General features: G+C 33.7%; 1 protein-coding gene across 1 annotated transcript in view; it reads left to right on the top strand.

The window, feature by feature from the left end:
* Nucleotides 1–12952, top strand: part of LOC145694875 (multicopper oxidase 3-like) — a 109267-nt gene that overhangs the window by 50196 nt on the left and 46119 nt on the right. Inside the window, exons 4-7 of the mRNA XM_081771582.1 lie at nt 1036–1246; nt 3651–3871; nt 6563–6767; nt 8475–8662. Coding sequence (XP_081627708.1) covers nt 1036–1246; nt 3651–3871; nt 6563–6767; nt 8475–8662 — 825 coding nt within the window. The remainder of the gene's footprint in view (nt 1–1035; nt 1247–3650; nt 3872–6562; nt 6768–8474; nt 8663–12952) is intronic.

Raw genomic sequence — 12952 nt, 5'->3', positions numbered from 1 at the left:
AATACACTCATGGTCATTAGGGATATCAAGAGAAAGTGATTCACAAATGAAGACAGAAGATCGATGCAAATACTTTCAAATCTAGGACCAATATCAACAGACGAAAACCATATTCACGAAGAAATTAAATGTCGACTAAAAACAACGAAGTCGTGTTATATTATTCAATTCAAAATCTTTTGTCGCCGCGAATTCTGTCAAGGAATTTGAAGCTTAAAATGTATAAAAGGATAATCATGCCTGTCGTTTTGTATGGTTGCGAAACATGGTCGTTTACTCTGAGGGAAGAACGTAGACAAAGTATTCGAGAACAAGATCCTGAGACAAATATTCGGCTTCAAGAGGGACAGAAGTGGGGAATGTCAGAAACTTCATAAGGAGCTACATAATTTAAAACCGTTTACTAAACATTGTTAGGATCATCAAATCTAGGAGGCTCAGGTGCGAAGATCATGTTATCAGAATGGAAGAAAGTAGGAACGGTTTCAAAGTCTTAACTGATGGATCAATATTAAGATGGATCTCCCAGAAATGGGAATACAAAGTTGAAACTAGACCCAGTTGGCTAACGACATAAGTCAATGGAGAGCTCTCGTGAACGCGGCATGTAACCTCCGTGTTCCATAAGCCATAGAGTTAGTTAGTTAATACATGCGTTACTTAGTGACTTCCCTTATGTACGAAGGAGAAGTGTGAAGGGGGAATGCACTAAAATTCAAATTCGAATTTAAAAATATGGTAAAGTCTCATTTTTGGAATCACTACATGATGTAATATGTAAGAAAGTATGATTTAAATAATATGCGTTAAAAATTCATGTTGCATTTAAGTCAAACTCGAATGTATTCAAATAAAGAAGAATATAGATTGAAATATGATGTCGCATACGTCAATTTGATGACAACGTATTCAATAACTATTACAATGTACTTATTTTTTCTAAACCAATACATCTATAAATTTACAATATTAGTAGTTTGGAAAATATGCTTCTATATGTTTGAAAATGTCATTAATTTAAGATGATTTGTTCAGGTTTGCAGAGGAGATACAATTGTTGTGGATGTAACAAATCATATGAAAGCTGAGGGTACAACAATCCACTGGCACGGAATTCAGCAAAGAACATCACAATACATGGACGGCGTTCCTATGGTTACTCAATGTGATATTCCAGAGGGCTCTACATTCAGATACCAATTTACTCTCAAAGAAGCTGGTACCTTCTTTTATCATTCACACTCAGGTAATGCGTATTATATACAAATATTTTTTTAAAAAATCTCTGCAACATGGACTACCGTAGAAGTGAATAAAATGTTACCGTAGAAGTTTTGAGGTAACATATTAAGTGTATACAAGGGAGCCTATTTCTCATTATCCAAGAGAGACTTTTGGTTCCAAGGCCAAACCCTCTTTTAAACTTTAGAATCACTAAACTGCTTCTTCAGTTGTTTTATCGCTTTGTATGTTTGTTTTATCTCTTTATATCACTCTAAAATTGTTTTCCTTTCGCTGCTTTTCCATCTTTATTTCCCTCAGTAATTGTCCTACTACTCTAATTTTCTACTGCCATTTTCACTTTCCTTTTCATCTTATTTCGGTTGATTTCCAAATATGTTTTTTTTACCCCATTTCCTTACATTTATAATTTATCTATATTTTCACATTTGCTTCTGCACTATGCTTACCTTGTTTTGTTGGTCTCCATTCGTACTTCGTCATTTAATACTATACACGTACTTGTCGATCCTTTTCTCTATCTTCTCAATATGTCTTAAGTAAATCATGTCTTCTCAGACCCTCTATACGCAAGATTAAGCTGATTTCTGTGTGTAATTTTTCTGAATATGAATGTTTTTTTCTATATTTTTAAATGTATGTATCTTACTTCAGCCGACACTAGTTGCAATCTAAATATCTGCAGATTCAAAGAAAATACTCACTTTCTTCAAACTATTTCAAAACTTTTTCTGCATCATGACATTAATATACTTGGTTCTTGTGTTCATTTAGTAGGGACTTTCAGCTAAAATATTTATCATATGCTGGTTGAGCAAAGTACTACAACCCTTTCTTTCCTATTACTACAACCTTTATCCGAAAAGTTTAACACTAGTAAAATAACCACAACAATATTGTACTCACTAATTATTTGTCCTGAATTCCTTCATTGTATTCTCTTCTGGAATTGACACGGATCTTAGAACGTTTCTGCGAGCTCTGGTTGTAGTTAGAGAAAGTCTGTTGCGGAATTTTACTTAACCGCGGAATGATTTGTCGCGGCCTTCTGGAACTACAATGTGACGTTTTTGGATACAGTCGTGCCTAGGACAAATGACTGGTGAGTACAATATTTTCGTAGTCATTATTACCAATCTCGAAACTTTCCGGACTAACGGTCATCTACAAAAAACTCATTTGCCTCTCTCAGTTCTTTCTCCTAAATTTAATTTACGCAGTATATTATCTTCCTAATTTTCCTTCATTTAAATTATGCTCCAATCTTCCATTTAAATTATCTACACAATTCTTTTCTCTGAATCTTATTTCTTTTCCCCCTTTCTCATAGTTTTCTTCCAGTCTTTACGTATGCAATTTTGGAACATGAAGTCCTTCTTCCTCCCTTCAGGTTTAACTAATATGACAATATCCACGAAATGTACTTTCATTGCTTTTTTTTTCAATTGCTTGTTCAGAATCACTGCCATAGTCCAAATCTTTATGATTCAAATATAATCTTTGTAGTTATCTCTTTGTACTTCTCCAACACCTTTCCATCTAATTTCACATATCTCCACCAAATCTAAATTATTTTGCTTATTCTCTTATTTCAGAGTTTCTTAACTTTTCTCTCTTTAAAATTGTACACATATTGCATGTTTTAATTCCTGCTCTGTTTATCTTTCTCTTTCCTTGTAACGTTTCCCTTCTGTGATATTCTTGAACAGTGGTCTTCTCCAAGACATTCCTATACTGAATATCCGAATCGGGAAATATATATATTACCTCCGAAATGTTTTGCTGTAGGAATCATCAATGTATATATATACAAATCTGTTAATAGCATTTTCCATTTTCTTTTGTCGATAGCTGTACATATTTGATTCTCTTTCTATTTTAGCAAAAGAGGGAATATAATGCTATATATATTCATTGCTTTCGACACTATAATGTTTCACTGTAACTATACCTGAATGTAATGTCAGGTAGTCATACCAAAATAATTTCCATCAAGTAGAGTACTGGAAGGAGTGTTGCGTTCTTTCAAATCATTATCATTGTGATAACGTCAGTTAGACTAATTCTTTATGAGCGGTTCTGCTAGTAATACATTGTCCTCAGTTTAGCTGTACAACGATCTTCCCTAGCCAACGCATGAGAGAGTCTGCATATGGTGATGTTTATCAGATACACACAAAATTAATATATTTGCTCTAGTAGAATATTCATGTGTTACTGAGCTTCGGTTCTAGTTAGTCAAATTACAGATACGGTGGAGTAGTAAGAGAAAAATAATATAAATACAGTTCTGGATTCCACAGATGTACTAAATAAGATAGTATCTAATTCGTAAGAGTGTGCTTTTGTGAATTAACGTATTTTCGGTTTACAAAGACTATATACTGTTGTTAATTGATATCTTTTAGGTCTCCAAAGACTTGATGGCATTGATGGTGCTCTAATTGTGAGAGAGCCAAAGAGTGAAGATATACATGGCCATTTGTATGACTATGACTTACCAGAACATTACATTTTGATTCAAGATTGGTTTTATGAGTTGGGAGCAGAGCACTTACCTGGGAGAAGAGTACGGGATATTACTCAGTTACCTCGAAGTATTCTTATCAATGGAAGAGGTCAAGGAAGGGTAAGCATTTTCTATTGAGAGAACTAGGTTTAGCGCAAGCGTGAAATACTTGTCCATTGATTAAAGCAAAACTTTGTTTTGAGCATACAATGCAATAAAGAACTAAACAACATAAGTAATTTTCATACATATAAAAGTTTACTATTTCCCATTGGTAAACAGTCTTCACAGTGAATTGAAAGATAACTTTAGCACAATACGCCTTTTGATTATTTGGATCAATCTGTACATTGCATATGTTTTATATCAGTGAGTTTCAACTGCCGGTCCGCATTACAAAATTTATAGTTTTTACTTATACTATAAAGACATAAGTAAACAGACGCCCCAAGAAATGAACTTATATTATTGCTACGCACTAGTGCGGAAAGGAAATCATTCTGGATCCTGTGGTTAGCACTTGGTGAACCCATTTCTTGCTGCAGTTGATGATGCAATCCTACACTGTCCAGTAAGTCATTCATAACATCCTGTGACAGATGGTACCATTCGCTGTCATATAGCACCTCAACTAACTATTGTATGGTCTATGTTTGTTTGCAAAATTGCAGTTGTAGGGGGTGCCAAACTTTTTCTTTAGCATTTATGCCCGTGTATTCTCTAGGCCACGGTGAAATTTAAACTCCATTTTGACTCTTCCAGCTAGTAGTCAGCTTTACCTTATGACATGGTGCTACGTTATCAATGAATTGCATGGTGTTCCTTGACCATACCCAGGGCCAGAACGGTTAATTTCAAAGTGCGGCATTAAAAAAAAAAAAAATCGAGATTGAGTTATAGTATGAGGCGAAAACAGGTTGTCCACGAGATAAAAAATTAATGTCTGCTAATCTCACCCTATTTTATTTAAATTTTACTAAGACAATGAAGAACATGAAAAAAATAGGAAGTAAGCCAGATAATGTCTAAAAATGTTATTTAATAAATTAATAACAAATTTCCAAACTTTGTATTATAGACCAAAAATTTGACTGTACAGTTTATGACGCAATTTTGTTGGGCACCCGAATTTCTGCATGGCTACTGGCACCAGAAGGAGCTGAGGTTATTGTTCATTTCCTCTCAGCGTAATACAAATAAATAATGGGGGAAGGGTGCAAAATTTTCATAGGTCCACAAGTGTAAAATACCTGAATACGAGCCTCGCCTGCTTCAAAAAATAATTTTAAAAAAGGTAACAGCATATCTTGCAATATAAAATTGTATTTCCCAGTATTGGTGTGCTCATTCCAAAACAAAAAGAGATTACAATTATCTCTTTTTTTAAATAATACCCTGCACCATGACATTTATGCCACCGTACTTGACTGCAGTATGGTGAATTGTGGCGAAATACAATATGCCGGTCGGTCATACATCAGTGCATTCCTACAGTAGAAATACGATGCATACTAATCTGGCTGCAATGTCATTTGGATAGTTGAGCCCTTGCAATAAGTCCGCGTGCCATTGGTCCCAGTTGATCCGATCTTGAGTCTACTCACGTCTTTCTATCCTATTTGAACTTCACTATATTATTGTTAGGAGTTACTAAATACACGTTATAACTTTAATTTAACTTTGCATGTCCTTGTCTAATATTTTGGAGGTGGGATAGAATGAGGGGTGACATAAGACCTACCTTCATACCATATTTGTATCTTACTGTGGTACGTACAAAGACAAAATATGTATTGAAACTGTTTTCAAAAAAGTGGGTACTTTCTGAAGAGTGATTCTAACTTTGTTCATACTAAGACCTTCTAGGTATTGTAAATTGACGCAACGTTTCTCACTAGTACTATATCACTTGTTTAAGATATTATTATTATTGTTGTTGTATTGTCAGCCCTTGACTGTAAGAACTTGTATTAAAAGAACTTGATTGATGCACCTACTATTGGATTACTAAGTCGCATAAATCAATTTTGTAAAAGATTCTCTCACAATCTTTCATTGTCTAAAATCTGAAGCACTAGTTATATGATCCAAGTGAATCACATGATACTGATCATACTGTATAACATTGCTTTGATCTTGACATATTTCAATGTGTTTATTATTTTGTTTATTGTGCTTAGATTAAGTGTTACTCTAGTCAAAAGCAAAGCGAAAACGATACTTTCAATTTAACATACCATTCCATTGAGCATAAAAGGATGATTTTAAATTTTAAAAAAACGAACGAATACAAAAGAATACGAATAAATATGATGGGAAGGAATAGGAGAATAAAAGAAAGGAGTAAATCACCATGCGGTTCACTACAATTTGGGATTGAAGCAGGAATCCTTCATATCAAAGGTAAAGTTTTACAGAAGGGAAAATTGTATTGTGTTGCTTGGCAGGATCCAGTACTACAAATCGTTATTTTTGTTGCCTTTTTGAATGAGAAAATATACTATCCACAATTATTTGTCCCTGAATAAGTATAGCATGATAAAGATATTCAGAGGTCAACATTTTAAATTATATGACCGTCAAAGGCAAATATTTAGGCTTAATTGGAGGAATGAATATCAATTTGGTATACATACCATATTTTCAATAATTTATACACTGTACTGAGCTAACCTAGTTTCAAACATCCTGCTTTACATCTTAAAAATATAATTTTCAATACTCTTCACGTATCTTATAAATATAAGCTTGTCACCATTCGAGGATCCTATAAATATTTTTAAGCTTGTTACTATTTCTTCATTCTTATAGGATTTGAGAACAGGTGAAATATTCGATTCCCCTCACCATGAATTTATTGTGGAGCCCAACAGAAGATACAAGTTTCGACTTATCAATGCAGGATCTTTGTCTTGCCCTCAACAATTACAAATTCAAGGTCATCGACTGTTGATCATTGCCAGTGATGCAGATCCAATAGAACCTATATATGTGGACACACTAATCTCCTTCTCAGGTAAATTTGATTTTGTTCACTAGGAAATCAGAGTTCTATGTAGTTTGAATATACCATATGAAAATAGTCAGGGCCAGAGGAGATGGTACAAACAAGGTAATACAAGAGTTAATTGCTTCCTGAGAATTTTACTCCGTCACAATGTTGCTCTTCATAAGCTGGAGATATATTTCTTGTAATTATATTAGTTCTCATTTATGTAATTATCCTAGGACTCTTTTTCTTGCTTCTCTTTTGTGTACTAAAATAACCTGACGTGAGAATTAGTCAAAACATCATTTAGGAGCTGCTGAATAGTTGGCAGATTGGCATTCAGCTGTCTGTGAGCGTGATCCTAGGTTTGATTCGAATTCTACATTCAAATTCGAAGTTTCTTGTAAATCTCCATGCCCAAAAGATAATTAAACAAAGGCATAGTTCGTTATTTTAAATTGTGAAAATCAAATAAGAGGTTTTAAGCTCTCTTTGTGATAATTTACTATTTATCTTACGTTTATTCATATACTATCGTGTGATGAAAACGGACCTCACAGTCGATATTTACCTACCAACTGAATCAATATTTTCTTACTGAATAGCACATACCCCAAATGTGTGTTATGAACGCAACAACGTTATGAAAAATATTTCTCTGCCTTTTTCTTTTCGAGATACTGCAGAATATAAAGTACTTTCTTGCAATCAAAGCTACATATTATCGTCATAAACTGATAAAGAAATAAATAATTTGCTTTATACTAATGCTTCTAATATTATTCGCATGTATAAAAATTTAGTATGACGCATGATATTTATTTATTTATTTATTGCGCAAGTCACCAATTACCCTTGCTATTGTCCATCTATAGAAAATAACACTCTTTAAATTTGAAAAACATCTAAATGCGGCCTTGTTTGAACTGAAACTCGTTAAGGAGTTCGATTAGTTTTGAGTACTTTTATTTTATATATATATATATATATATATAAAGTCTATATAAAATCATTTTATTAGTTTCTTTTATATCATTTAAAAATAAATCAATTAGAAAATAATCTTTAAGTTTTCAAATGAAGAAACTAATAGCTTTAGAGTTTTATTATTATATTGTTGCAAAAGAAAGTGTGGTTAGAGTATATTTTATATGTGAAATCTATATATAATTATGTTCCAAACAGATATTGTATTGTTAAAAGAAACCTGATTCGATGATCTGAAGCTTCATAAATTACCTTTAACAGAAGCAAGAATAGCATTCTCATGCATTTCATAAGTACGCTAAAAATGAAAACGATTTTATGTTTTATATATAAAGGTTTTTAAGGAAACAAAGTTGAACTATACTTAAGAGCAAACTTCTAAAATACAACTTGAAAATGCATTGTGTGTAGTATTAATATTATTTTATATTGTAACATGGTGTTAATTACACCTGGATTCATATTAATTGTATACTTGCACTATCAGGTTATCTTGTAATGTTCGAAATGAAATGTAGTATCATATATGTTGGAACTCAATATTACTATCAGTAATTTCTAGGGGCATCTGGTAATAAATAGAATAGTAAATATTTAAGATAGGGTAAGGTAGTGGATAATAATACTTGATGTAATTTCTGAAATTCTAGAACTTACCAATGATAGAGGAATTTTCTGAAAATCGTATATTCTTTACTTTTCTTTATTTAAGAATAGCAATTAAAACACTATTTACTTAAATTGTAGGAGAAAGATATGACTTCGTTCTAGAAGCCAAACCTGAGCCAGGGTCATTTTGGATTCAACTTAAAGGGTTAGCCGAGTGCGAAAATATAACAAGGCCTCAACAACTTGCCATGTTAAATTATGCAGGAGCAAATCGAAACTCGATTTCACAACAACCTACCTACGATACTAATTTCGAACAAGGAGTGGTATGTACTCTATGTATTTAGATTAGAAAAAATATATATATTTCATTTCGCACCGAAAAGGGGAAAAATCAAGATTTGAGGTCTTATTTGGATTTATTCTGATTTAATGAAAGCTGCATAGAGCATTGGAAAGAAAAAAAATATTATTTTTAATTCCATAATTACATTTCATTTTAATAATTATGAACCAATCCTTAACGAGGGAAGAAAATATTGGGAGACAGAACTTTCAAATTTTAAAATGTATTCTCAATATATCACTAATATTGTAAAACAATATCTTGGTAATATATGAAGAACCCACTTTGAAAATGTGATCCTTCATACAAATTTTACAGAGATCATAGAAAATATTATTTTTAAAAAAGTACAGTTGAATATATCTATTATTACCACCGTTTGTTGTATTGAGAATGATACAAGATAATAAAAAAAAAATATTCTCCTATTCATAACATCACACTTCTGTAATTGAAGAACGTAGTAGAACTCAGTGGAAAGGTGCCTATAAAACTTCCATTTTACATTCATATAATCTCAATGGTATCATTGATTTTTGGTTGGCTCAGTGGCACAAGCATTTCGTTGTCGTGTCTTTGGAACGTTTTATATCGCGGTAATACGCATAGCCTTCACGTAGCGTATACAAAACCGTTCTCCCATTACACTCACAAATCACCCTCGCCCAACAGAACACCATTATACAAAATATCTTCTGTACCTCGGTCATTATTTTTGTTGTTGTTGTTGTTGTTGTTGTTGTTGTTGTTGTTGCATAGGCGCATGCGTCAATTACTAGTGCATTACACGAAATAAAACTCATTTCGTTTAGGTACAAGAGTTAGTCATAAGTCTTGAAATATTTCCACAATTCAAAGAGCAGGCGCTTGTATACGTCGTGATTTACTGTAAGTACAAGATCAAACTGGCCCAAGAGGTTGTGTGGCAAGTGGACTATATACCACGAAGGCCGCCATTCCGTCAGTACCTTCAGAAAGCCTTCAGTGGCAGTGACGATAAGTGCTCAACAACGTCTGATACGTGAACTGTTACTATGTGTGTGCGAAGTCTGGCATAAGGCTGCAGCAGCAACTCAAAACATCTCTCATGCGAAAGGGGAAGATGCAGGAAACCATAGCACAGCAACTCTTTGGTTCCAGAAATTTCGTGTAGGTTGAAAAAATGTTAAAGATCACACAAGGTCTGGCCATTCCAGTGGGTACAAAACCTCGCAGCCACAACGCTGCGGGCCATAATTTCCTGTGGCCAAAATTTCTCCGCCCAAAACCTCACGGGCCAAAATCTCGCAGGACGAATCTCGCCTAGCTAGAAACTAGCGAAACGAAATCTCGCCATCCAGAATATCACGGGACAGAATTTGACCACAGCGATTTCTTCAGTGTAGAATGTTCAACCTTATACAATTAAGCCTCCATTAACAAACATTTCCATAATTGGGACAGACTTTTGTCCCCATAAGAATTATTAAGGGACAGATCTTATTTTTATGGACGCTCTCAAATATGGATACGAACAGTCTTCTTGCCCCCAGCAACATGTTACTGTCATATTATTTACATCCTCACAATTAAAAGGGAACCATTCTCAATTCAAACGTATTTAACACAGATAACTTCACCTTTCTGCACTTTAAAAATAAATCTGAATTCAGTACAGTAGACAGAAAATTCATTTCATATGATTCAACTATTGTTAAGCAATGATGGCACTGACAACGTCAATTTAAATGTTGTCTGTGCTATCATTACTTAACAACAGTTGAATCATTTGAAATGAATTTTCTGTCTACTGTACTGAAGACGTTTCCACTAATTTTTAATGAGAAATTTATATACTGAGTTTCCTCTTCTTAACTTAAAGGATTTCTTATATGAGATGTTTTAAATTTTTTTGAACGCCCGGTGGGATTCGCAGTTTACTCTCAATAAAAAAATGATGAATAAAATATCTGCTAATTTGGGATTATTTTACGGTCATATAGCCTTTCATTTTGAACCGCCAATTTTTTTTGTCTCTAGTGTATTATGTTCTGTCTGTATGAGATTTCTTCTTGCGAAGTTTTGGGCGGCGAGATTTTAGCCACGAGAGATTTCGGCCAGATGAGATTTTAGGCGGCCATGTCTCGACCACAAGATTTTGTCCGTATACCCCTCCATCAGCGCACGACGATTGTCAAACCAATTTGGCATGCCACAGTCCACTGTAGTGCGTCATCTTCACAAACTCAGGAAAACTATCCAGAGCTGCCGCATTATGTCACATGAATTGGCTTCAGTTCAAGCATAGAGGGGAGAGGACGTGTTCCGGTAACTACTGCGAAATTCACCTGATGTGCGTTTCCCAAAACGGATTGTCACATGCGACGAAAAGTGGGTTGCTTTTCCGAACTCCGAATGTGCAGAAACAGTTTTTGAGCAAGGGCCAACTTCCAGAACCGATCACCACACAGTGTTGTTTCGAGCATAAAGTCATGCTATGTGTGTGGTGGAACGACTCTGGGGTAACTTACTTCGAGTTCATTCCTAACAATCATACCATCAATATCGAACTTTATTCTGAACAAATGGAATGGATGCCTGTTGCACTGTACCATAAATATCTTACATTGGTGAACTGAAAGCATGCCCTCCTGCAACAGGATAACGTAGAACCACACTCGGTTATAAAAACGTAAAAAGAAAAAAATGCAGGAAATTGATGGCATCGAACTTATATCACATTCTACACATAGTCCTGACTTTTCCCCTTCGGATTATTACCTGCTCCGGTCCATGATGCATTTCCTAAAATTACGATGCTTCATCAAGCAGCAGCGACTGACTTCTTTATCTGTAAGGACAACACGTGGTATTAACGTGAAATCCGGGAACTGACAGGAAGGTAACTGGAGATACTATATTTTAACACGAGGAGCTATGTTTTAATTTTTGACATACTTTCATTGTACTGTAATAAATGAATCCATTTTTTTTGTTAAAAGGGCGTATGTGCAATAAAAAAAGTTGTCGGGAAACAACAAAAACTGTTTTCTTACGAGACGGTTTGGTTTATGAAAAAAGAAAAGTACCTTATATTTATAACACGTTTCAACAAACACACGTCCTTTTAACACAAATTGTTACACTCTAAAGTTACACAATCTACCTCTAAAGTATTCATTTTTTTTTAAAAAAAAAGTTAAAATTGTGAAAATGTTACATACGCCCTTTTAACAGAAAGCAATTCAAATATAAGTATTGTATATTAGTATAATGCACGGCTAATGACTCAACCTTGAAACATATATTACTTTATTATTAACCATTAGCATGAAATCACTTCTAAACAAAACAGCATCAGATTATGTAAAGAGATCTTAAACATTTTTCATTTAAAAGGACAATATTTCAAGTATCCAACAATAATTGTTTAGAGGACATGTAATTTTTCGAAAGTGTAGCTCTATATTTCTTCATGTTTTCTATTGAAAACCTTCCAAAAATAGTTGCAAAATGTATACATGACTGAGGGTAGGTATCTATTACTGACAAAGGTATTTCACAAGTGTGAAATAGGTATACAAAAACTTGTATTTAGTAGATCCCTTGAAGGAAGTAGAACTTTTGGCAAAGTTGTAGCTGCTAATGAATAAGTACGGTAGATTATGCACAACGTAATTTACGGATCGTAAATATAGACAATAATATTTGCAAAAGAAATAAAAATCTCAGAACAAAGCAAATTTTAATTGATATGATACAATACCCAGGTATTTTACTGTGTCTGATGAACTTAAGATGTTTAGTTTGCTGACGAGACTGTTACACAATTATAATTTTTAACTAAAACTTGTTTTGTTCAGAGACTTATTTCTTTTGTGAAGTTCTCAAGTAAAGCAAAGCTAACATGAACCAGATAATAATATTTGGTTTTAGATAAATACAAATATCTTCAAATGCATATTGATGAGAAACTTTTGTAATATAGCGTATTTTACAGAGTATGTGCACAAGCGTTATTACAAATGTCGTAACTAATGCGGCCATCAGAAACTTGTTCATTTTCAAATGGTCTTATATGTAATTATTAGGCTATATATCCAGAATACTTACAGAGGAGTAAACAAAATATACGTGTGTCAGAAGAAGCACTACTGTGAACTTTAGAGCTGATCTCCAGAGTGCAAAATATATGAGAAAACTAGTTCATCTTTATCGAAATAGTTTCGAACAGGTTCACCCTAAGTTAAAAAGTCTCTCTTCTTTTTAAGTTTTACGTCCCACGGTTATG

This window comes from Thermobia domestica, chromosome 9, assembly GCF_964235325.1.
Source record: "Thermobia domestica chromosome 9, izTheDome1.hap1.1, whole genome shotgun sequence".
Lineage (NCBI taxonomy): Eukaryota > Metazoa > Arthropoda > Insecta > Zygentoma > Lepismatidae > Thermobia > Thermobia domestica.
This window is presented reverse-complemented; position numbering and strand designations above follow the sequence as displayed.